The sequence below is a fragment of the Lepidochelys kempii genome, chromosome 8 (assembly GCF_965140265.1).
Source record: "Lepidochelys kempii isolate rLepKem1 chromosome 8, rLepKem1.hap2, whole genome shotgun sequence".
In the NCBI taxonomy this organism is placed as follows: domain Eukaryota; kingdom Metazoa; phylum Chordata; order Testudines; family Cheloniidae; genus Lepidochelys; species Lepidochelys kempii.
In genome coordinates, this window is record NC_133263.1 from 3,379,553 (window position 1) to 3,406,148 (window position 26,596).

The 26,596-nt window shown below is 44.9% G+C and overlaps 1 protein-coding gene across 1 annotated transcript in view; it reads right to left on the bottom strand.

Annotated features, from left to right (window-relative positions):
* ITK (IL2 inducible T cell kinase) overlaps nucleotides 1-26,596 on the bottom strand; it is a 45,543-nt gene that overhangs the window by 14,048 nt on the left and 4,899 nt on the right. The window contains exons 2-8 of the mRNA XM_073355224.1: nucleotides 10,860-10,964; nucleotides 7,268-7,349; nucleotides 5,675-5,803; nucleotides 4,903-4,943; nucleotides 4,117-4,268; nucleotides 2,785-2,850; nucleotides 1,707-1,761 (exon numbers count right to left, since the gene is read on the bottom strand). Coding sequence (XP_073211325.1) covers nucleotides 1,707-1,761; nucleotides 2,785-2,850; nucleotides 4,117-4,268; nucleotides 4,903-4,943; nucleotides 5,675-5,803; nucleotides 7,268-7,349; nucleotides 10,860-10,964 — 630 coding nt within the window. The remainder of the gene's footprint in view (nucleotides 1-1,706; nucleotides 1,762-2,784; nucleotides 2,851-4,116; nucleotides 4,269-4,902; nucleotides 4,944-5,674; nucleotides 5,804-7,267; nucleotides 7,350-10,859; nucleotides 10,965-26,596) is intronic.

The following is a 26,596-nucleotide window of genomic DNA, read 5'->3' on the forward strand; positions in this document are numbered from 1 at the left end:
TCAAGCAGGTAACAGTCATGGAGATAAATATGCCCCAGATACAACCCACAGTGCAGTCATGCTGGTGTGAGAGACAGGAGAAATCAGCTCCCTGAGCAGCGCGTGGACACCTCCCGTAGGAGTTTATAGGAAATTTTCAAAACACAAACCCAGCTCACGCAGGTTTTTATTTCCACCGAAATGCCATTTTTTCAGAGCAACAAAACCTTGCTCTTTTGCTCTGCTGTTACTAGAACTGGTCAGAAAATGGGGTTTGATTTAATGGAGAAAATTCTGACAAACTATTTTTTCCTCTTTTCATTGAAATTTACTTGGGTGAAATATCAGAAACTGAAATTTTCTGGTGTTCAGCCAAAACATTTCAGTTTTGGGGCATTCAGAGTTTTGATCAAACAGCAAAAATTTCTGTGGAAAGCAGAAACTTTTCACAAAACGTTTTTGTTTAGTTGAAACCCCAGTTTTCCTTTCACTAACAGTTATGAAGGAAAATGTTTGACCAGTCCTCATTATTATGGAGCATCTGTTTGGGAAGGGAAGATGCTCACACAAAATCTGGGCAGAAGTAAGGAAGGTTTTTTGTTATTTTGATACATGTTTGGCCCTGTCCTTACACCACACTCTGGGTGAGAGCAGGCACAGAAATACCGGAGGAACTTAGGATTCAACTGTCTTATAGCTCGGGCAGCCCACAGGATCTTTTCCACCTTTGTCAATAATTAAATATTAGAGAGACAAGGTGGGTGAGGTAATATCTTTTATTGGACTAACTTCTGTTGGTGAGAGGGACAAGCTTTCAAGCCACACACAGAGCTCTTCTTTAGGTTGAACACTGTGTGGCTCGAAAGCGTGTCATTCTCAACAACAGAAGTTGGTCCAATAAAAGATATGACCTCACCCACCCTGACATTATCCTGGGACTGATACAGCTAAAGCTACACTGCATGCACTGATTAAACATTGTTCTTCATTTGACACCGTACTGTTTCCCTGGGAAATGCAGAGGGACGTTCTCTTTGTGATGCCAGTGGCGCTATTCTGGATATGTCTGTGGGCATTTTCTAGGAGGAGATATCACTTGACCTCTTTCTGCATGGGCTATGTGGAGTCATTGTGGTGTAGCAAAGCCACCTCCCTTCCCACCAACCATGGAAAACTTGGAATAACAAAAATCATATTTAGAATACAGAAAAGTGGGCAACTGTGCTCATGAGAATGAGCGGCCTGAGCTGTTTATTGACACTAGATTTAGGTTGCCAGCTGACTTTGGCAGGCACTTGCATGGACCCCACTGGGGATCTGCATAGGTGGAGGGGTTCACTCATGAGGACCCCTTTTTCCGGAGTAGGGCTGTAGAGCGGGCAGGAGCTATGTAAATGTCCCCTGTAGAGATTTGCCCTGGCACCTCAATCCTGACCTGCAGATCACTCCTTGCAATTCCAGTCCAGGGCGCTGTGTCAAGCGGAGACTGCCAGGCAAGCTCAATTATGGGTATATGGAGAGACCAACATTTTGTAGGGACTAACTCCAGACCAACAAACTCATCAACATTGGCAACCAGGAATCCAGGCCTCTGGAGGCAAAACAGAATTCCTTAACCCACTGGGAGTCACCTAACTTCCTTCCTCATATGCAATATCTTTAAGCAAATTGGAGTCGAAACAAACTTATTGCTTTCCAAATTCATTCAAAAAGTAACACCACTTTACCTCATCTTTGAGGAGTGCTTCTGCTTTGTTTCTGCTGATATTCTTATTATACCATCTGAAAGCAACAGAAAGACTCAGTCAGGAATTCCAGGCTATTTGGACCAATCATCATATATTGCCTTGTTTAGCTTGCATAAGCAAAGCCATTTTTAAAAAGTCAGTGACCAACTTGCAGCACAACAATGAAGAAAATATACCCCAGGACTGCCCATATTTGCTACGAATTAATATTCATGTCTTCAGATTGCCAGTTAACTCAAGGGATGTAATACATTTTGTAAAGGCTAATATCAAGTCTGTAAAGTAGGGCCAGTCAAGGGCCAGTCATGGAAAAGTATTTTTGATGGAAAAATATCTTTGAATTCTATGAAAACTTTCAAGAAAACGTTTACATCATTCATATTTTCCTGATGGTTTTCAATGAATCGGTTTGAACAATTAGTTTCCTTTTGATTTGAACCGAAACAAAAACGTGTGTTTTGGGTTTTGTGGGATTTTTCCCCTTCCCCACTGCCCACTCCCTTTTTTAGTTTCAAATCTTTTCATTGACAACAATCTAAAATGTAGAGAAAACCTTCCCCCAAAACAAAAATATTTGGTTTTGTGCAAAATTTGTCGATGGAAGAACATTCCCATTTTTAACCAGCCCTAGTTCTATTAGTAATAGGAAAGAGTTACTGACTTGAACTAACATCTTCACTGCACCAGAAGTATACAATGAGACTGTCCAAGAATAACATCAAGTTTAAGGTGAGAACGCTGCAGTTCCCTATTCATTTATGTGATGTTACAAGACAGGCTCACAGGACCTGATTCCACTGTCTTCTAACTAATATGATCATATACATCTGTTCTGTGGGGCTGTCAAACGTTACCCAAAGAAGTGTCATAATGACTACGCAACGTGCAAGACAGTGGGACTTCAGGCTCACTGAGTCAGCAGCAGCTGTAATATTTAATGCTACCTAGTTCTTACTCAGTACTTCTCATCACTCGATCTCAAAGCACCTTGCAAAGGAGGTTAGTGTCGATGCCACTAGAGCTGTCAAGACCCATGAAACAAGTTCAGGCTACTTACTCGTATATTTGCAGGTTGTCTGGTGATTTTTCCACCAGGTAACTGCTTGGTACATATCCTTCGTGCCTGTTAAAAGGAGATTAGGTTGTCAGTATATCAGAAAGCCAGGAGCTTCTTTGTACATGTACTGTCAGCTCTGAAAACTTTAGTATGTAGGAAACCTCACTCCCTGCTCTGTATTTGCTTGTTGTTTTGAATGGATGCTAGCCAAAAATTAATCTAGACAAAAAATAATTTGTAAGGAGCTGATGTAGCATATTCCCTCCACCCCAGCTGAAAAGGAGGATTTGTGAATGAAAGGGGTGTACCTATGGCACAGTTAGAACTGCTTGGGAAATCTTCCAACAAAACAGTGGTTTGTTGGAAAACGCCGTTCGTTGTAATAGAAACTGTTTACAGGAAAGGGACAGCTTTTCCAAATATCCCATTTTAAAAACAATTTGAAAGAAGCTTCAAAACATTCCATGTCAACGTTGTACCAAAGAGAAAAAGGTCTGGTTTGGGGTTGGAATGACTTTTCATTGCAAAATGTAACTTAACTGACAGTAAAAAAAATGAAATGTTTTGACATCATCAAAACCAAACTATTCAACTGGCCCAGTCTGATTTTTTTTTTTTTTTTTTTGGTTCATGAAAATTGTTGAGATTTTGACTTTTCATCCTGATTTGGGATGGGAAAAAGTTTCAAAATCTCACAAATTCCATGAGACAGGACACCTGTTTCCCATCCAGCTGTAGGGACCGTGCTTTCCCTGTGCTCCACCCAGGGCAATGCAGTTACACATTGCTCTGTGCTCAGGGCTATGTGCTAGTTCTTACTTACGCATAGACCCTTCATTTAGGTGGAATTACTCATTTTCGGCAAGGGTTACGGGACCAGGCTGCTTGGGAGCTGCAGTGTTAATATGATTAATTCAGCTAGTTAAAACCTGTTCTGTGCTGTTTCTGTTCTGCTCAATCTGGAGAATATTATCCTGAAAACACTGGAGCTAAGTGGCTTCTGCTTCCTGTTTGGGCTTTGTTCTCGGCAGGCTTTGCAAAATTTTGTTTTCCAAAGCTGTAAGGCTGTGTTGCCAGCTGGGGGTTGATATGAAAACGGATGTGTTTTAATTAGAAGACCAGATTCCATACACATAAGCAGTCCTAAAGCTACCTTTTCCATTAGTTGTTCCACTGAAGTCAATGGGACCCCTCCTCAAGGACGGTGCTACTCAAGGTGAGTAAGGGTACCAGAATCTGGCCCTCAACAATTTTTTATTAAGTGTGTTTTGTAATGGACACACACAGCAGATTTACAGATGACTTAGGCGCTGCTAGGACAAAGGTACCTACCCATTCTTATCCTGAACCATCCACCAATGATCCTCAGAGTTGTCAATAATGTAGTACTCCTCACCGCGCTGTAAGGTCAACTCCTGGGGATTCTGAGCCTTGTAGTCATATATGGCCATTACTAAAGCATCCTTGGGGTCTAGCAACAGCCTCTGCAAAAAAGAAAAACAATAACCAGGCTCAGAATTTATATCCACAAAAATACAGGGCAAGTAGCCACTAACTGCTAAGTAGGTGAAATGTACCCTCTATAGTGGATCCCATATCCTCGATGCTGGAAAATTTACATGGAAAATGATTGGGTCTCTATGGCCCTGGTGGGGGATGCTGGGATCACTGAGAAATTCCCAGCCCTTTTGAACAACAGCAAGCCCAGCTGCCTGGTGAAGGAGCAACATGAGGACTGGTTATCAGTGCTGCTGGGCTCGCCCACCTTTGACTTGGAATAAGCTTGAAGTGTTTCAGTGTGGTGGCGTTTAGCACAGCAGAGGTCCTGCTTCTCTCGCAACAAAGTAAAATATTGCAAAGCTGCTGCCCATTTGTCAAACCAAACTGCATCTTAATGAGCAAACTTAGCTCCTTACATGGCGCTGCTCATACACAGTTTGAGAAAGACAAAGGTGAAAATCCAAGAGGAGCGTGGAATCCAGGAAGAATCACGGGCGTGCTAATCTCTTTGCAGAGAATAGTGCACTGCAAGCAATGAGCCCTAAATGGGGCATTTTCCCCAGGGCAAGTTAATCAGACAAGGCACTGCTGAGGCTTCTCCTGCCTCGCTGCACTCACCCAGTTATCTTCAGGAGTGGGAGGAAGAGGCTTCTTGGAGGCTAAAATGAAATGAAGTAAATTAATTTGGAACCAATCTAGACAAAACCAGAGAAGAATATCAGGGAGCCATGTAAGTGGCGTCGAAATGGCTGTGAGGTATAGAGAAGAATATAATTTAAGAATAACAAGGCTTGGCTCCTTATTGCTGTTGGAATAAGAAGCAAAAAACGACCCTCACACTTGCATAGCATCTTTCAACGAGAAGAACTAGACCTGAAGGTGTTGTATGGGGGTTGCCCAGGCACCAGTGGAAAGCAGCTGTTAGTAGAATGCAACGTTTGTTTCCCCCTAGCAGCACTATACAGCCAATTCAGAAGAGGAAGTGGAGAATAACTTTCTCAGCTGAAACCACAGGGCAAATGGAGGTAGAACAAAATAGAAATATAATTTTGCCATGACACAGGAGCAAACTCCCTTCTCTTGTGTGAATTGTCCTGGGTCATTTACTGATCACAAGTGGTCAGCAAGTTGGTTTTACACCTCATTCAAAGGATAGCACCTAACACCCCGGTGAGGTAACTGGGTCAGTTTTAATTCAGAGGAAAGAATACCATTTAAAAAGGACGATAGGAAGACGAGGATAAGGTACATCCTGGGAAGGTGGCACCATTTCTCTTCCCTGGAAATGTAGCACAATGTTCTTCAGTGCTTTTTACAAGGTGGGATGAATCTTACTGTTGCTTGGCACAGACAAATCGAAGACTGAGAATATCCGTAATGAATCCCGTACCGTTCTTGGTGGGGTCATATTCCATACATCCGGCTGCCAGCTTCTCTGTCTGGGCACAGCATCTCCATCTCCCATCTATCCAAAAATTTGGATGATACTTCGGCACCAAATTGTTGTTGTTCCTGGTTTCTGAAAGAAGTCAGGAAATGTTCTGTTTTAAAAAGGATTTATACGACAAACTGAGGTCTGTGGCACTGACATGAGCTCTGTTAAAGATCAGTGGAAGTGAGTGAAAATCATCTGAATTTCAAGGAAAATTGTTTTCCCTCAGTCAAAGAGCATGAACGCTGATGACAGCCCTCTTTTTGTGAGTATCTTCAGCCAGATGTGTTTAAATGTTCTACTTTCTCATGTAAGGAGTGTATTCTCCCATCAGTGGATACAAAAAACCCTGATTAACATTAATGGAAATTATGCAATTGCACAGGGAAGACTAGAATCTTGGCAAAGTGTTTCTCTTTAAATTTTCAACAACAAAGGCAAAAAAAAAAGCACTCATAAAAAAAATAGAAAACCTGACATAGCATTTAGCAAAGACGCTTATAAGAGACCACAACTGTACCACATGTATAGGATACAGTCAGTTACTACTGTTGGCTCAGTTACAGTGTTAGCTGTATGGCTCAAAATTGGCATTTAACATTTAGCATTCACATGCTTAAATACCCATCTGACTGTCCTCATGAGGGATTAAAGCTCCCATGTTTGAAATTAGTGCTCTCTGGGTAAAAAAACCTTTTACTATTAAAAAAAGATCTGCAGGCCTGATTCACCCGAGCCTGTTAAATTGCTCCGTGAAGATGAAGTTATGAAATGTTTAACTAAAGGAAGTGCTAAAGCGGAGCACTAACCATAGCAGCCTTTAGCAAAGTAAATGGTTGCAGAGTAAATGCAGCAACAATGAACTTCATAGCAAGGCTAAATGTCTCCCCGATAAATGGAACACTCCCCTCACATTACAACAGCCAGTGTTATAAACCAGGAAAAGGTAAAGGGGAGGACTTGTGCAATCCGTGTTACTACACAAGACCTCCCTTATCTCAAGCACTATGGTCCTTTCTGTTTGCAGTGCTCACTGCACTTTCACTGCATAATCAACACAGTGATCCCAACAAATATAATCCAAGAGGAGAGGGAAATAAAAGCCATCCACAAATAAACCTCCCAATAACGACTTCTTTAGGAAGATTGTTATCCAAACAAAGAGTCTTAACTGTGGTTGAAAGATTTTCTACACACCAAAAACTCTCTTTATATATACCAAAAAAAAATTAATCAAGTAAAATACCCTCTCTCCCCCAGCATCAGAAGAATCAAGGTTAGGACAATGTATTAACTAACTAATGTTGCCAGTGAAATCCAACCAAAACCTCCCCATGGACCAACTTTTCCAAGGGCTGCTGAAACTATGCCCCTAAAATTTGCCAACGTGCTGTATAACCACCTGCACGAGTGCCATTCTGCATGTGCAAATATAAGGCATTTGACTCCCTCTGAGCTGTAATTTTTTTCTAGTCTATGGCTACTGAGAAAGCGGGGTTGCAATAGGTGACTTTGGAGATTCGATTAGATTGCGCACAGGACTAAGGTTACCTTCTTTCAGAGTAAACACCCATCTTTGCCGGCTCTCTCGATCGGGTGCAAACACATACAGCAGGTAGTTGTCATGAAGAATCTGGAGAGGGGACCAGAGAAGCAAGCCAGTGATTAGAAACAGCTCCTACTGTCTTTCATATCCAGGGGAACTCAAAGCACCTTACAGACCACAGACCAATGAGTTACATACCAATAGTGCAGTGACTATGTAGGCAAATGTGACAGCCAACGTGTTCTCAGAAATGGCTCATAACCCCCAGAGAATCTAGCACCTTGGTTTGGTTATTTAAAATTGATAGGGAATATTGTCCAGGAAAGAATTCAGCTCAGATATTCTTTGGGGTCAAGTTCTCTGCTGTGGAGGAAACACTAGTGAAATTAGTGTAGCTCCAGCCACTTCCACCAGCAGACAATTTGGCCCTACATTTTCTATTTTCAACTTCCACTATTACTAACATTTGTATGGAAGCAGCATCCTTGTTTCTTAGCAGTGTGTCTGTTCGTGCAGTTTGTCTTCACCTGAAATCCTAGAGCCAAATTCTGCTCTCACCTGTGCCAGTGTATATTCTGAGCAACTCCATTGATTTCAATGGGTCTACTCAGGACTTACTCCAGTGTAATTAGGCAGAATTTGGCTCTAGGATTTTAGATGGGAAATAAGCTGCAGAAGCAAGTGAACTACTAGGAAACAAAGATGCTGTTTTCATAAAGTTGTCCCTACTTCTGAAAAAATGTGAGAAGAGAATGCAGAGCATTCATGACATTTAAGGAAATAAGGTAACATTTTCCAAAGCAGCCAAAGGATTTAGGCTGATAGCCTCTAAATAGAGACTTCTGTGAGACGTCAGCTGGTCCTTAAACAGTATCCCCAGTCGTATGGGAGGAATGGTGAGAGTTTATGACTGTTATTTTAAAGAATCAATCCCTCCGCTCATCCCTTTGTCCTGATGCTTTTTAGCACATACGTGCATACATACCCAAGTGCTGTGCAGCCTTGGAAACCCTGAATTATTCCCTTTATATTGATAAATTATAACTTTCGAAGAAAAAACAGAAAAACAGGCATATCTCCTGCTCCCTCTGAACTACTCTTCCATTGATGGTGCTGATCTGTCTTGTACAGTTGCTTGTATAAGTTGCTTTTTCAAACCTGCAGCAAACTTCTGAAGCGTGCAAAAAAACCCCTATCTTTCTGTACGATACAGGCTGTATTGCACTGTGCAGCCTCATGTACCAAGCCACACGAAGATATAGACCCATTGGTGGTTGGGTGGCAGATCTACAGCAGGATACAGCTGCCTTTTTTTTTAATGTGCTCTTACAGAACTATACAGAACTGTCTCCGGGGCAAAATTCAGACCTGCAATTAGCAGGTGCAACTTCCATGTGTCATTCACATCACCTGTGAAGTTTGTCAGATATCTCAAAAGGAGTTCACCTGTTTTCTCTGCAGAGCGAACCCAGCTTTCTACTCCAGCTTTATTTTATTTGTTAAGCAATATGGCAACCTATAAGAATTCAGATGAAAGAAACATATTGAAGGGTTTGTTTCTTTTTAAATATTGGTGTTTCCAGGAAACAAGGGTTTAATCCTTGGCCATGCTCCAGTGACACAAAGAAACTGGAAGCTGGTGGATATCCCCAGCCAAACCTTTCCTCAGCCTGTGGCAGCTCCCAGCTGGCTCAGAGCTGGTTAGCTGTTGTTAAGCGCGTCAGGTAAAGGGCCGCACACCAGCAGCCATTTGCAGTGCACAGCACCAACTTCTCTTGGTCCCAGAAAATATCTGAACAAGATTATATCTTTCTGAGGACCTGGCACTTTATCTGATAACTGTCTAAGTAAAGACAGCTCATATGTAGAGCACTCCTATAACAGCCATCCCTCAACAGTTCTCAGCCCAGCGTGGAAAGGGGCTTAGCATTCCAGTGGGGCCTTGATTTGTGGGTGTTTGACGTACACTCATCTCCCGATGATTTCAGTCGGAGCTGCAGGGACTCAGCCCCTGTGAAGATAAAGCCCACAGTCTCTAAGCTTGGGCACCTATAAAATGAAGCCACTATTAGAAACGTGAGTTGTGTAACTTCTTGACGGTCGCAAAGGGAGTCTGTGGCACAGCTGGATCTCCCGACCCCAGTCCTGTGCTGGAAATTAATTGCTCCCCCTTATTGTACCCCTATGAGCTGGTGTACTCCACAGCTCAAAATAGGGGAATTTCACCCATTGTGAACAGAGCCCTCTATACAATTATTAGTCAATAAGGCATATGATAAATGTGCAGTCTTAGTGTTTAGATTAATGTGCTAGAAATTGATCTATAATCTACATTAGGAATACAATATTGTCAACCCCAAATGTTCAAAATAATGAGTCAGGCCCCAAAATCATGAGCTTTTATGTAATAAGAAATGTTGGGTTCTTTTTCTTTTCTTTCTGTAGGATTGTGCTGGGGCGGGGGGGTGGTCACATTTTCAAGCTTTTCTCTGCAACTGTGAGGCCTAGAAATGTACTTAATAAATGAATTAGATGAGATTTTCCTGTATTCACTTGCCTCCAGAAGCTGTGGCCTTAAGAAAAGGCCACATATTGTGAGATTTGTGATAAAATTGCGAGAGTTGGCAACTCAGGTAACAGAGACAAATGGGAATTCTAAATGTAATGGCCACCTAACACTATGGAATTTCTCGTTTGATGGCAAGGTAAATATATCACGTTTGCATTTATTCTTTGTAGACTAGAGAATATGTTTTCTCCATTCTCTTCCCTAGCACTGTCTCCTCTTGGTCCTTCTACAATCTTACCACCGTTACCGAAAAGCCTTCTCCGTTAGTGCTCCTCCCATCTGGAACAGCCTTCCTGCATGTCTCCTATTCATCAAGGGCCTGATCTAAAACCCACTGACAGTGGGGCGGTAATTCACTATTAGTGAGGGTGATTAAACACTGAAACAAACCACCAGGAGACATGGATTCCCCCTTCCACACCCCCAACACTTGTAGTCTTCAAATCAAGATTGGATGTTTTTCTGGAAGATGCTTTAGTCGAACACAAGTGATTAGGCTCAATACAGGAATAACTGGATTAAATCCTGTGGCCTGTGTTATACAAGAGGTCAGATTAGATGATCTAATGGTCCCTTCTTGCCATAAAATCTATGAATTTGTGTAGTCCAGTGGTTTTCAACATTTTTTTATTTGTGGACCCCTAAAAATTTTCAGATGGAGGTGCAGACCCCTTTGGAACTCTTAGAGAAACTCTATGGACCCCCATGAGTCTGCAGACCACAGGTTGAAAACCATTGTTCTATGGTAACGAAAACCTTTCACAGACCCCTTAGACATGCTGTGCGGCACTCCAGGAGTCTGCGGACCACAGGTTGAAAATCGCTGGTGTGGTCAATGGAAGACTCAGTCTTCAATTCTCCATTTCTTTTCGCATCTTAGCTGAAAGCATATTTATTCCCCCTTAAGTTCTCCCTTTGCTATTCTATATCACTGCCATGGTGTTAGTTTACCTCTACATACATGTTGAGATCGTTTCTGTGAAAGACTCTGCAAAAGAAAGCAATTGTATGGATATCGGCAGACTTACCTGGAAAGGATATTTATAGTTACAGGGAATTGTGATGTCACTTTTCACAATTTCAACACATTTGATCCTGGACAGTTCAATGGAGCCCTTCAAAGTTCTTTTTTTCTGAGAGAAAGAAAAATATTTGGTTCAGGATTCCGATTTTGCTAATTAAGATTAATTGAGTAATTAGGCAAAGGCTGAGTGTGAAGTCCAAGGCAGGTTGGTCATTTACTTGAAAGGAGTAAGATCAGAACCTTTTGTTTGAAAAGTGCATAGAAAAAGCAAAGGGCTGAACACAGCAGGTAGTTCATTACAGAGCCAGTCAAACTTTTTTCGCTGAAACATTTTTTCAGAAAAAAATGGCTTTTTGACCAACCTAAAATATGTTAAAGAAAATTTTAATTGTGCTGGAAATTTTCTAATTTTACACTGAAAAATCAAAACTGGAAACATTTTCAGTAAAAATTTTGGATTTCAGTTCAGCTCTGGGAAGAAACTTTAGAGGTTTGGTTTTCAAAAACTGAACATATTTACCAAAAATGGAATATTTTACTGAAATTGGTTTTCAAAAATAAACATTTTTCCATTTGGGTTTTCAGTTTTTGTTTCAAAAACAAACACAATTTTTTTACAAGAAATCTTGTTTTTCAAAATTTCCTTACAAAACTACTTTTTCTGACCAGCTCTAGCGTACTATTGTTCACCAGAAAACACTAGATAGATAAATAGGCTTGGAATGGGGAAGACAAAGGAATCCCCAAGAAAATGTTTGCTCAAACTCCTAAAAGCAAAATAACTGCATTTCAACAGCTCTGTTCATTTCTTTTCCCCTAATCACCACTCAGCATTCATGATCAAGTTGTCTGCAGCTTCACAAGTGAGACTGATTAGAAAAACATCAGTGTTCAGTAGACAGGACCTAATCAGATGCCTGTTATCGAGTGCATTCTTCTGAAGGATTCACTACAAAAATACTTGCTCCCCGGAAGCAAAACTCGTTTCCTGTTTTGATTCTTCTTCAGCCGGGATTAAATGTTGTAGCTGTCTTCCAGCACAGATCTGTGACTACAAAAGCCTGCAGTGCTTCAAGAACACCATGGTGCAGAGGACTTTTGCTTTTCTAAAGCAACCTGTAGCTTGGATCAACGTGCTGACAAATGGGCTTTGGAGACTATTTTGTGTCTTTTGTTACACTGCTACCTTTCAGCTGCCTACTGTGTATAATATCAGTGAAGCAGATAATGCAGCTGATCACAAAGGGTGAGGTTCATCGGGTGCACAAGGCCCCACTCTGGCCCCACTGCTCAGGAGTAAATTTCAGCCATGTATTCATAGTCATGAAGAATGAGAAGAGAAGCCTGGTACCGCTCTCCCTGGCTTTGCTGAGACGTTTGTCACGGCCAGCAGAGCTAATATAAACGCTGCTTACAATGTAACTCAGCCTATGGTGACACTAGCAGGCTTTTGCTGGTCTAGTTCTGTGGGTCAGGAGTGTGAAAAGCTGTGGCCCCTGACTGACAGAGCTGTGCCTGCAAAAGCCTCTAGCCTAGGTGCAGTTATGCTGACAAAACTGCCCTTTTGCCGATAGTGTGTTTCGCTCACAGGGGTGGGGGCGCTGGGCTGAGCTATACCAGCAAAAGGGCAGAGAGTTGCTATTTTGATATATTCCCAAAGGGAGCACTTTGCCAACATTACTAAACCAGCCAAGCCTTCCATTGTAGAGACAGCCTCACGCAGGACACAAATAACTCTAAACTTCACATGGGCTCACTTCACCCCACTTCTCTCGCCTGCCGCCTCTTTCCTTTCATTCTCCCCTATTTATTCCTCTGCCTCCGTCTCCCCTCCACAGCAGCAGCTCTCTCTTTCATTCGTGCTTCCCCTGGAACCATATCCCCCTCCCAGGAGCCACGACATTGCTTATAGCTTGTAAAAACCTTCCATTTTGTTTTAGCCCATAGCTGACACTAAATCCTCCCTCACCTTATTACGTTGACATCTCAGGCCATAACCACAAGTCTTTGGGAGCCAGTGTTTTCTGGTCATGTTCTCTGCCTTTTATTTCTAAAAGGAACAGCAAATTGATTTTTGATACCTTTCCTAGCTGAGGGGAATAGGGAGAGTTGAAATCTTTGTGTCAAGCTGTGTCACTGTCCTATAGTCCTCATCACCTGTCATCTGCATTTCAATTACATAACTGTTTCAACAACTAAGTGTCCGGAGATTCCTCAAACAGACCGGGATTTGACTGGCAAAGACAATGACAGCCCTCCAGCAGCATAAACCACTGGAACGACTGCTCACAAACCATGCATGATTGGTCAACGGGGCTGGAAGCTAAACCCAGCCCTGACTTTGTGATGCCCGATTGCACACTAATCTCACAAAAGCAACGGTGCCATTTTGCAAAGAAAAATAAAAAGCCTCTTTAAAGTGGTCTCCAAAAACCTCAGCGTTTCCTTCCAAAAAAGAGCCAGCCAACTGAAGTAAAACATGTCCATAGCTTTCTGTTTGCTATTCTCAGCCTGCCTATGTTATAATTAAATACATGGGAAGCATCTTTCTTGGTCGTCAGTTCCTTTTACTTATTTTAGCTGGTTTGTCCTAAATACTTCAGTGTCTATTGCATGCTCTCCAACATGTGTACTCAATACTTATCCAGGGACAATAGTACACTGCTGCCACATACCTAGGTGTTGCAAATGAACACGTACAGCTTTACTGATTTTATTTAATTATTGGCTGAAGGGTGTTCATGAAAGTCAGGGACTAACAGCACTGAAAAGGATCAAGCACAGCAAAAAGCTTCCATGCACCACGCTCCTAATCTGCATTATTCCAGCTACTCTCAGATCCCCCATCTCCACTGATTTCACAGGATTCTGTGGTTGTTGCCAGGGCAAGTCGGAGTTTGTTGAGTTCTAGCTCGCTCTTTGGGGTTTCAAGCTATGGCCCCAATCCAGCAAAGCACTTAAGCATGTGCTTAACTTTAAACCTGTGTTTGTCTGTCATAGGGTGACTGGCCCCTTTAAGAGAGAGCTGGGTCCAATGCAACTGTGACCGGTCACCTGTCTCCCAATGGGGCTTAAGAGAGGATATCTAGGCCATAGAGAGGGCTAGGAAGGGCCGGTGAAAGCTAAGAAGGAAAGAAGAGGCATTCAGGAGCAGCTGGTGAGAGCTATGGGGAGTGAGCTCCAGGAGACAGCGCACTCCCGATGATGAGAGATGGTACAGAGAGTTTAAAGTTGTTGGTGCGGACTGGCCAGTTGAGGAACCCTGCTGAGCTCCAGGAGGGCTCATGAGGAGGCCCCTGGGCAAAGGGGAGGAACTGACTTGGTCAGGGGAAGCTGAGCCTGGAAACAAGAGGGCTGATGCTGGAGACAAGATCCCAGGAGCAGAAACCGGATCCCTCTGCCCACCTCTTTGAGGATCATCCCTCACACAATCTCAAGTAAGTGGTGATAGAACCAGGACTCACAGGCAAGGGTGCCTGGAGAGTGGAATACTGTGGCGAGCTCTCTTTAAGAGCCCTGACTTGGTGGCTGTGGTAGCAAGTCATTGGTAACTCGCAGGTGGATGGCCTGGAGAGTGGAGCCCTAGAACAAAGGCAAAGAAACTGTGAACAGAGTGGAAACAGGCTCTCGGGTGGGGAGCCTGGAAATGATCTCCCTGGAGTGGGCACAGATAACTGCCATGACTGTCCCTGTTGTGCTTTGGGGTTTTGAGACAAGTTTTATCCTGAAAGTTCTGCGGCTTACTGAATGTGTACATGAATTAACTCTGCCCAGAGGTGGCTCTTTGAGTTGGACACTGAGAGACTTTATTCCTTTCTAAGGGGGAATGAAGGGGAAACTGAGGCAGCTGTCCAGTTTGCTAGTGGGGAGCGCTTTAAGGTGGAGGCCTCCCTGCTACAAAGTCCCACTGGAGTCAAGAACATGAAGCGGGTGCTTGAAGTTCAGTGCTTTGCTGAACCGGGGCCTGTGTCACTTCAGCGACACAAGAGTCCAGAAAGAGTGGTGAGAAAGTTTTGTAATGAAACCAAAGCCAAGCATCTCTCAGCTCCATTTGGGGTTTTGTAGAGAGTGCAACATTTGCTTATGTGAAGGAAAGTGTCACTGAGTCTTTCAGTAGATCTCAAAGGGGTGAACCCTCCCTGCTGGGCTTAGCCTGAATGGGCAAAATAGGGTCTTGCAGCATTGGTGGGGGCCAGAATATTCCTCTTGGCACTGTTCCTGTCCTGCTACCAGCCCACCCCTGTTCCTGTCCTGCTTCCAGCACCCCCTACTTTGGGACTGAGAGGGATGAATGCAAGGCGTGAAGCTCCCTTGCCCAGGCTCCTCAGAGCCTGCTCCCTCATGCACCAGTTATGCTGTATCTAGGGCCCTGTGGTACTGGGCTGGAGGGGCAGGATTCACCTCCACAGCAGCAGAGGTTGACTTGGTTTGGTGGTTCCACTTCCATCAGAAAATCAGCCCTCCCACAGGGATCCTTTGCCGCTAGTCACTTTCTGAGAGGAAAGGCCAGGGGGCTTTTAGCTCTGCATGTCTGTCAGCTAAAGAGGCTGGCCAGCTAATTAGCTCCCTCTGCCCACCTGACCGGATCCCTCTGCCCACCTCTTTGAGGATCATCCCTCACACAATCTCAAGTAAGTGGTGATAGAACCAGAAAACCTTCTTGGTGCTGTCGGATGATGGGCCCTTTAAGTTCTCACGGAGGCTAAGTAAACCCATACTGAAGTGTTGTTAGGAATCCTTGACCTTTAGGGTATGTCTACACTGCAATAAAAAAAACCTGGCACCCAGTCTCAGAAAGTCCGGGTCAGCTACTCAGGCTCTTGGGGTTCAGGTTACAGGGCTAACAACAAGAGTGTAGATCAGGGCACGCATGCCTAAGGCAGCACACGAGCTGATTTTCAGTGGCACTCACACTGCCCGGGTCCTGGCCACCGGTCCAGGGGCTCCGCTGCTGGCCTGGGGTACCAGCCACCAGCCCCCTGCCAGCTGGGGTTCTGTCCGCTGGCCCCACTCAGCCCACTGCCGGCCTGGGATCCTGGCCACCAGCCCGGGGCTCTGCAGCTGCCCCCAGCTGTGGCCCACTCACCCCAGCCTGGGGCAGTGAGGGGTGCAGACAGGGGCGAGAGGGGGCACAGCTCAGCACCCCCACCTTAAAAATTGTTCCAGCACCACTGTACTGGGATATTTTTAAGTCCTGATTTTAAGTCCTGATTAAGTCACTCTCACGCCACGTGGAACAGCGCGCTGCATTGGACATTGAGATTAGAATGTACGTGCAAGAACTGAAATCAGAATTTTCTGACAGATTTCAAGATTTCCAGCAATTTGGCCCAATGCTTTCTTTTCTAATTAAAAGTTCAACGAAAAGCAACTTGGATTTGTCTGTATTTCAGTGGATGGGTGTTGAAGATTTCGAAATGCAGCTCATTCAGTTAAAGCTCGGAATTGTGGGCATCAAAGTTTGGAGATCTGCAGAGTGCACGTGAAGCTGCCGAGAGAGATCATGGGGCCTCTATTCTGACCTGCTGGACGTCCCTGCCAGTGAAATTTAACTGTTTGAAGAAAATTGCGCTTGTAATGCTTTCAGCATTTGGATCCAGTACCTGTGTTGAACAGGTATTTTCACACATGAAATCTGTTCTCTGTCCCTCTCGGAGCTGGTTAACAACTGATCACTCAGAAGCCTGTGTGCAGCTTAAAGTATCCAAATACATGCCAGACATTGGAAAACTCAGCAAGGAAAAGCAAAGGCAAGGATCACACTAAACTGATAAGATCTGCATTTTAATTTAATTTTAAATGAAGCTTCTTAAACATTTTAAAAACCTTATTTACTTTCCATACAACAATAGTTTAGTTCTATTTTATAGACTTATAGAAAGAGACCTTCTAAAAACATTAAAATGTATGACTGGCACACGAAAATTAGAGTGAATAAATGAAGACTCGGCACACCACTTCTGAAAGGTTGCCGACCCCTGGTGTAGACGTTTAGGCTAGGGCTGGAGCCTGGGCTCTGGGACCCACCCACCTCGTGGTGTCTCAGATCCTGGGCTTCAGCCCAAGACCAAATGTTGACACTGAAATTTTATAGCCCTGCAGCTTGAGTCCCAAGAACCCAAGTCAGCTGACCCACGCTAGCTGCGGCCGTGCTGAGGGTCTTTCATTGCAGTGTAGACATATCCTTAGAGTCTGGCCAAAGATCAAGCTAAGCAGCAGCAGCAACCCTGAGGAAGGGATTCCCATACCTGCTGCCGAAGAATGGAAGTGGCTGGGTTGCCTTTTCTCTAGAAGATGCCTGTGGGCTGGGAGAAGAAGGCCTCCTGGACAGCCTCCCCAAAAGAGGCAATGGGGTGGAGTAGTCCAGTGAGATACCCTGTGAAGACCCAGGTTAAGGTAAAGGGCCACAGAAATTGGAGATTGGGTGGGGACAGTGATAGAGGGGAAAAGACCCGAAGATGACAAGGGGAGGTGGGGCAAAGTCTGCATGGACACGTTGCAAGTCGTGTAGACAAATAACGTTCAGGTGGGAGCTCAGAGCCCGCGGGGATGCAGAGGGGGTGCTTGAGGCTGTTCCATGAAGCTCACCTGGTTCAAATGATTCTATCAGAACCGTTGCCTTGAGCTTTTTCTTCCGGCAAGCAGAAGCTGAGGGTGGAGGGTTTGAAAACCATATGAACTGGACACCCCCATAAGATTCACCTTGGTGAACGGAAACTAGTGGGTTCACCCAGCCCCACACAATTCATCTGCATAGCTTGCAATGCTGAGGACCCAGCAGTCCTCACTGGTTCCCAAAGAGGTGCCCAGTCAGAGCAACCCAGCCCACCAGCATCCCTGGTCCCAGAACTGTGCAGAAGGTGCACTAGGACCCTGACAGGACCTCCCTTCCGCACAGCCATGTGGCCTTTGGGAAAGAAACTGCAGGCAGGAGCCAGCCAGAGACGGATGCTGCTGAAGCAGTTTAAGCAGGGACCACCAGACGCTGATCATATTTCCTGAAGCTCTGACTGGACTTTCTCTGCCGTAGGCTGGTTGGCAGTTTGCTCTAGACCCCTCCTGCCCCGTCTCCCTCTGTCCCCTTGCCCTGCTTCCTTCCCTCACCTTTTCTGTTAACTAACCCCCCCCCACAACTAAACCCCAGCCCCCCACAATAAAAACCAGGGCACTAACATGCTGTTTGCCGCCATTACACTGATCGCTTGGCTTGTATGTTACATTCCTTCTCCCTGTCCTTGGCTGTGTCTGTTTAGACTGTACATTCTTTGGGGGAAGGAGTGCCTGCTGTTCTGTTTGTACAGCATCTAACACAGTGGGGTCCCAATCTTGGCTGGGCACTTGAGGCACTACTGTGAGCACACGATTAATTGATTGATTGATTAAGGGGAATGTTAATTTACTGCTGCCTGTAGATAAAGATACAGAAATTACTTCTCAACGCTGACTTCCAAAACGTTTCCCTTGCATAAAGCTCTTAACTCCCCTTTCCCGCAACTGTCACTATCTATATTTAGGTTTCAGAGTGGTAGCCGTGTTAGTCGGTATCAGCAAAAACAACAAGGAGTCCTTGTGGCACCTTAGAGACTATCAAATGTATTTGGGCATAAGCTTTTGTGGGCTAAAACCCACTTCATCAGATGCATGGAGTGGAAAATACAGTGGGGAGGTATAAATACACAGCATATGAAAAGATGGGAGTTGCCTTACCAAGGTGGGGGTCAGTGCTAACAAGCCAATCCAATTAAGGTGGAAGTGGGCTATTCTCAACATTTGACAAGAAGGGGTAGAAATCACTTTTGTAGTGCTAATGAGGTAAATGTAATCAAGGTGGCCCATTTCAAACAGTTGACAAGAAGGTGTGAGTATCAGCAGGGGGAAATTAGTTTTTGTAGTGACCCATCCACTCCCAGTCTTTATTCAGACCTAATTTGATGGTCTCCAGTTTTCAGATTAATTCCAGTACTGCAGTTTCTTGTTGGGAGTCTGTTTTTGAATTTTTTTTTGTTGAAGAATTGCCACTTTTAAGTCTGTTATTGAGTGTCCAGGGAGACTGAAGTGTCCTACTTTTGAATGTTATAATTTTTGATGTCAGATTTGTGTCCATTTTTTCTTTTGCATAGAGACTGTCCAGTTTGGCCAATGTATGTGGCAGAGGGACATTGCTGGCACATGATGGCATATATCACATTGGTAGATAAATTTAGTTAAAGATATGAAGCTGATTCTGGGTTCACATGACCAGGAAAGACACTGCATGAAAGTCAATCATACTTAATTAACCATTCTGATGAGGAAGTGATTGGGATTCTCCACTAAGATCAATCCAGGCTGGGGAATGCCAAGACACTGTCCCAGCCCACGCCTGCCATGTCACCTCTCCTTCCTTATCCCAGTCAGCTGCTCTGGCTGTTCTTAGCATGCAGCAGCAGCAGAAGCTAGAGTCTCCCACATTGTGGGTTCCTAGTGGTGAGATCAAAACAATTTGTTCTTTCTGTGAGGCAGCATGAGCTATTGTGAGACAAGAAAAAGAAATAAACATGTGACACCTGTATGCAGCTAGCAGAGACTGTGCATGAAATACATTTTAGAGCAGCAATTAACGTATAGTAGAATATTAAGAATAGCAGCAGGCCACAACACTCAGCATCCACTGCAGACGTGTTTAGATTCCCTCACACCTCTGAAGTGTGTTGTAATTGGAGGTGCCGTTGTCTTTTGATTTACATCTAGCTCTCTTATTAATGGTCATGTTAATTACACGTCTGACTCAAAGAGAGGGCAGAGCTCGCTGTGTAGTCCCCTGTTGATCCAATTTATTACTAATACTTAACCTCTCCACATTACACGTAATATACAGCTTTACATGTTGCCCTTTCTGTGTTAGCTGGGCTGTACAAATATTAAGCAGGGAATCAGTTCTCTGACTGGTTGGAATGAACTTATCCAGTATATCTAGAGTGTTGGTTGAACGTCACTGAACTAACTAAGGAGTGCTATATGCTCCGGTCCATGGGAGCATTGCCATGGACTGCAATACGGCCGGGACTTCACCCATAATGTGTTAGTGGTAAATTGCAATTCTACTCCAAGGGAATTTTTAAAAATGGAATTGTGGGCTTCCATGTTCATTGCTTCTCAGTGGTGTCCCTGTCCAATGTGGTCAGTTTTCAGGCAAAAGAGTGCATTTTCTAACTGTCGATGCTGTAAGCTCAACCTAACAGTCAAGCTGGGCTCTTTCCTTCAAATGCATCGTCCCTTGAAAGCAAGGCTCTTCAGGCCAAAGTATAGCTGTATAATTCTTGTTACACCTGCGTGACCCCATTGTGTAAACGAATGGAACATGGTAAACAACTCTGTCCTTGATACACAAGAAGGAACAGAAGTCACCTCTTTCTCTCCTAGCTCAGTTGGCTCTACAGGGCTAACAGGAGCAAAAAGCAGAAAACAATTTTTTTTGTCAGCAAAGTAAGCAGATGTGACTCTAAATGCACACAGGGAGCGGTAAGAAGGTGACGTTTTTACATAGTCACTTCTCCGGGCACAACCACACTTTAAATTATTCTTGATCCATGTGCATCAAGGTTACCCAGTCACAACAGTACAACGGTATGTGTTGTTCCTGGGAGCATGCTTGGAAAACAGTAAGCAAAGGCTGAAATTAAAAATCAATGTGTCTACAGATATATTTGTACCAGTTTTGAAAACGCTTGATAAGTGATTTGAAATAGAGCTGCCTTTCTCTCTGAACTCACAGAGGGAAGACAGGAACCCAAACTCACCTCTGGAAACGATACAGAAATATATATTGTTCACATCCCTTGTTCTTATTGCTCTGTCTATAACAGTATATGCACAGGCTTAATCCCAAAAGAAATAGTTAGTGACGTTCTATGACCATGGTAAATATTTATAAGATATAGTGTAGATATTACAATGATGTAGAGACAGATAATGTATATGCAAAGCTTTCAAGATATTAGCCACTAATGAAGTGCTAAGCATTATTCCTAAGTAGGTAGGTCAATAGATTTAATAATTTTATTTGAGATAATGTTGAAATAAGGAACGGTACAGAGTTCAAGCATAGGAGTTTCTGGTCGTCAGGGGATAAGGTACAGATTATCGAGGGGTGCAAAATGCGATTTAGGAGCTGGTGGAGCAAGGATCACATAATAATCTGCAAATTCCCCGACTGGGGGAAAAGTTTAACCGGTCAGAGTACAGACATCGAGATATGGGGTAAGTTATCCACACAACAGCTACGTTCGGTATGCTGGGTATAGTGAGTGAATACGGGGGTGGGGATGGGTCTACCCTCATATGGTGGGGTTTAATGTTCAGCGGGTTTACGGTTCCAGTTCATACGGTCCGATGGGGAAGGCCTCTCAGTCTCTTTCCCACAGTGTGTGCACAGTGTCGTACCGGCTCACTCCTCCTGGTACTGTCGGTGGCCGGTGATGTGCTCGATATAGATGTCCCTGGACCATCGGATGGTGTCCGAGACCATGAGGCGCCGCATGAGTCGTGCGTAGCGTCTACCGATCCCGCAGGTCCGCAGCACACGCTCGTTGCAGGGGTCCCAAGCGCCCAGGGCTCCGACAATCAGGGCGTCCAGCTGCACCTCGTAGCCCTTCGCTCTCAGGGTGTCGGCCAGAGGGGCGTATTTTTCCAGTTTCCGAGCTCGAGCTTCTCGGAAGGCCGGGGTCCTGTTCTCGAAAGGGACCGTAATGTCGACGAGGATGATCTTTTTCTGGGTTTCGTTGGTGACGACCACGTCGGGTCGTAGCGGGCTGTCGGTACCGGAGATGGCGCAGTTCACGGCGACCTCCCCCAGGCTAGGTGAGATGGCTTTCACCAGGCGGTTCTGGATGGCGTTGTGGCGCAGCTGCCAGGCTCTGGAGTGGGGCTTGCAGCTGCACAGGACGTGGGGCAGGGTCTCGTTGGAGTAGCCGCACTTCCTGCAACGCTTGTCTCGGTTCCCGTGGCGGACGGCTCCGTTGAGCGGGACGCAGTTGAGCCGGGCGCGGTGGATGAACCGCCAGTCGGCGAAGCGGGTGAAGCCGCCCCCGGCGAGGAAGTGGTTGCTGGCGTCCCACTTGCTGGTCAGTTCGAAGGCTTTTCCCTGGTCCGGCTTGCGCTTCAGGGCTTCTACGTACAGCGAGTGGGTGGCTGCCTTCAGGGTCCTTTCCAGCAGGCCCCTGGCGCTCGGGGTGACGATGGTGTTGCCCTCGGACCCGATCTGTGGCACCAGGACACCCAGCTCCTGGCGCTCCTCACACCACTCCCAGCGGCAGCCGATGCGTTTCCCCAGGCGGCGCGTGGCGTTGCGGGCGCGGGACCACAGCGAAGCGATGTCGCCCCCATCTCGGCCGAATTCGCCGTCCAGGGAACCGCTCAGGAAGCTGGCGGTGTCTTGGCTGGACGGGGCTCTACCGATCCGCTTTTGCGTTACGTCGTGGAGGGCTTTCGCTGCGATGCTCTTTACCGTGGCGTCGGGGCACGTCAGCAGGCGGAAGGCGTGGGTGATCACTGCGATGTCACCCAGGTCACCCATGCGGGGGACATTGGCACCGCCATGCCTGTGGGTGATATAGACCAGCTCGTTGCTGGCTCTCTGGGGAAGGAATAACCACTTCTTCACCAGCTGCCGGATGACCTTGTCCGCCTTGTTGAGGGGTACCTTTGCCACGGCGGAGCCCCTCAGGACGAACGAGATAGTACATGCTAATGGGTCTATTTGTTCTTTAAAACCAGATTAATGTTGAACAAGAGCAGAGGTCTTTCAGCTCATTTTAAATAACTTTACTGAGACCTGATCTAAATTATTACATTGTTATTTTAGGATGAAATGCTTAAGCCTTCAAAAAGAGTGTCGGACCTGATGCAGTAGAGCACTTAAACATGTGCCTATCATTATGCACATGAGCAGTCCCACTGACGTCTATGAAACTGCACACATGCTTTCAAAGATAAGCGTATGCGTTAGTGCTTTGATGGACTGGGACTCAATGCATCTTCTCCTTTCAGTGAGGATTTTGAACACGAAAAGCAAATGTCTAATGCTCACCCGAGGACTTTTTAAAGTTGTCTGAAGAAAAAACTATAATACTTACTTAATGCTTCAGAAATCCCCTCCCAAAACTAAAAGATGGTGCGAAAGGGGAAGTAACCAGGGATAAACAGGATGGGAGATAGACAGAAGGGAAAGATGAGTGATCTCGTAGGTTAAAGAAGATTTAGAAATGAGTGACACCGAAGAGCTGAACTGGTGAACTGCAAAATAGAGCACAAAACTGGATTATAAATGAAAGGGTATGGAGTGGGGACCCCAGAGAGCAAGAGGGGAACAAAAGAAGGAATTGCGGCACTCTGAGTCAGAATTCCTCCATGGAGATTGTCCTGGGGCATTGCAATGCAGGTCACTCCATACACAGGCCACAGAGGAACAATTGAATTTAGCCTTCAGGATATTAGTTAAGGGAGGTTTCAGAGTAACAGCCGTGTTAGTCTGTATTTGCAAAAAGAAAAGGAGTACTTGTGGCACCTTAGAGACTAACCAATTTATTTGAGCATGAGCTTTCGTGAGCTACAGCTCACTTCATCGGATGCATACTGTGGAAACTGCAGAAGACATTATATACACAGAGACCATGAAACAATACCTCCTCCCACCCCACTCTCCGGCTGGTAATAGCAGGAGATTGTTTCATGGTCTCTGTGTATATAATGTCTTCTGCAGTTTCCACGGTATGCATCCGATGAAGTGAGCTGTAGCTCACGAAAGCTCATGCTCAGATAAATTGGTTAGTCTCTAAGGTGCCACAAGTCCTCCTTTTCTTTTTTAGTTAAGGGAGTATCCCATACAGGCATGTCATTTTAGCCAAGGACAGAAGCAAACAAATGCCCCTCATGAGCAAACTCAGGCACAATATTTCAATGTTCTTTTCAGTTACCCGTAGTTCTTTCTGCAAGTCAAGTGACAAAATAAAATCCACAAATAATGCCATTACAGAGGGGCCCAAGCCACCACGCTCAGACCTGGATTTCTCAGTGCTAAAGGGTGGTCAGATCTGGGGCTTTGGTTCCAGTTCCTCTCCTATTAAAATCAGCATCAGGAGACCAGTGAAGTAGTGCCAGCAAAAGGCAGTTGGGACCTGAGTTCTAAGAGACACTCTGGTCAGGTAAAGGAGCAGCTCTGGCTAGCCAGCTGCCTTGGGAACAACGGCAAACTCTGCACTGCTGGAAGGAAAGAGTCACCAAGTCCTTTGAGGATGGAGTGAGGAAAATGGTGAAAAGGCCCCAGTTCAGCAAGGAACTTAACCATGCAGCTAACTTCATGCATGTGAAGAGTCCCTCTGATGCCAGTCCAGGCCATGAAAGGGATCCAGAGGGAAAGGAAGAACAACAGAAAAAAAGCACAATGTTGCCCTAAGCATGCCTGGCGAACAGCATGTTTGTTAATTACTGGAATGTTTTTGTCCTGCAGGCATCACACGCTTTGGGCCTGATCCAATTGCCATTATACTCAATGGAAAGACTTCAGTGGGAGCTGGCCTGAGCAAATTCTGCTTAAAAATTGATGGTACAATGTGGCCTCTGTTTTTCACACTGCTGCTTAGATTGACCTTCTCCGTCAGTAACCATGTCAGAAATGTAACACTACAGCGGAGAAGGACACTGTAAATAATAACTAAAAACCGCCGTGACTTCAATGACAACAATTCTGTTAATACATGTTATCACTGAGAGTTTTTGATGAAATTTATATCCTTGAATATTCCATGTATGTGGTTACTTTCCATCTAGTAGCACTGATACACGCAGGGATTTCGTGATATTATTATTAGGGAATTAAGCAGTGCTGAAAGCTGGACTGATGTCGCTGACAGATGATATTTGCCCAGGATTAAATATTTTGCCTCGTATTGCAAACAAGATTTTTTTATGAGGCATGTAGGGATTGTTTTATCAGATCTGATCAATGATCTGTCTAGTTTAGTATCCTAATTCTGACAGTGGCCAGTACCAAATGCGTCAGAGGAAGGTGAAAGACATATCACTGATGTTACTGAGATTTTACAGGAGACTCTGAGTTATTGTGCTAATGCTTTGATTCGCATGATACATTTAGCTTCTTAATACTCATATATGGTTGTTTATCTGACACATGAAAAGATGGTAACATGGACAGTGTGGGCCAGTGCTGAGACATAGATATCTGTCCTAGGAAACATTCCAAATAGCAGAACTTTCAATAGGTTTGTTATTGGGCGTTCGACAGTTCTACTTACGTTGGAATCAATCATCTTAGCTGCTAGTTTGTCCTCTGCTTTCCTGCTTGAGCGACGGCATCCTTCATTTTTGCTTTCCTGTTCTGTTTTGTATTCTGATGTGCGTGGGACTTGGGGGTATTCTGTACACGGAGTGCTTCAAACCGTGCACTGCGTGGCTGACCATCCCTTGGCACCAGATCTCCTCCGTTTGTGTAAGCGGCAGGGCTGGGGATACGGGCCTGGGCAATTGGGGCAGAAAAGGGGAGGGTTGCCTCTGCTCCTCCATCTCCAGTCCCCACAGAGTATTGGAAGCCCCTCTTCAGGTGCTCTGGGCTCTGCAGCTGTGGAGCAGGGTGGCAGGGGACTAGCTGCCCTTTGCTCGGTTGTCCCTCCAGGAATCTGCAGAGAATTGCTTTAGGGCACCCCACCGTGAAACGCCCGCCCCCCCGGGAGTGGAGGGAACAGGAGCTCTCCATTAGGAAAGACACACACATGCTGCTTCCTGAGCTCCGTGAAGACACTGAATCAGGGTAGCCTCCTCTATCGGAATTGAAATGTTTCATCTGAATGCAGATTAGAAAACGCTCATGGGAATAATAATAAATAACAATCATAGCAAGATTGAGTTGCAGCAGCAGCTTCAGGCCCCAACAGGATCAGAGCCCTATTGTGCTATGTGCCGTATGATATATGTTTCACTGAGCTCACCTCTATAAACAAGACCTTTGTGCAATTTTCCTTCCAATGTTAAATGTCATCTCTCAGGGGACAACGAAGACTTTAATCAAAACAAATTCCTTCCAAAAATCTTCCACTGTTGCGAAGTTACTTGCTGAAATTTTCACTGAGGATGAATGTGGTCGGCTTGCCGGCAGGCATCCCCATTACAGAAAAGGTGGGTTTACTTAGTTTAAATCCTGTGCGCCAGACCCTTGGCCGGCACAAACCAGCCCAGCTCCACTGAAGTTATATAAATCAGGAGGAAGTCAACAGAGCTATGCTGATTTACACCAGATCTGAGCCTGCAACTCTAAGCACTTAGCAAACAATGGGCTGATTCACCACTGCGTTACTCCAGCTTTGCAATGGTCTCAATCGGATTTGGAGTTACACAGGCCTAAAACAGGACTAATGCAGCAGCGAATCAGGCCCATAACCTTCCTTGCAAAGGTATGTTGGCTTTTTGACGTTGAAAGTAATCTATCCAATGCAAAGGCAGGCTTTATACCATAGAAACAGCCTCCTTCCCTTTTCTTGTGCTTTTGTTTCTAATATAAGGGTGTTTTGTCCATAGCTATTTCATAAAATAACCATTCATCTTCACGTTTTTGCATGGGCCAGATCATGCCCTCTTCTTAAAAACTGATGACCTGGTATGGATTCATGTTACCATCTAATGCCTGATAAAACATTGTTCAGTTCCTCTTACTGATGTCTACATTATCTCTGATCACGTCCATGGCAAATA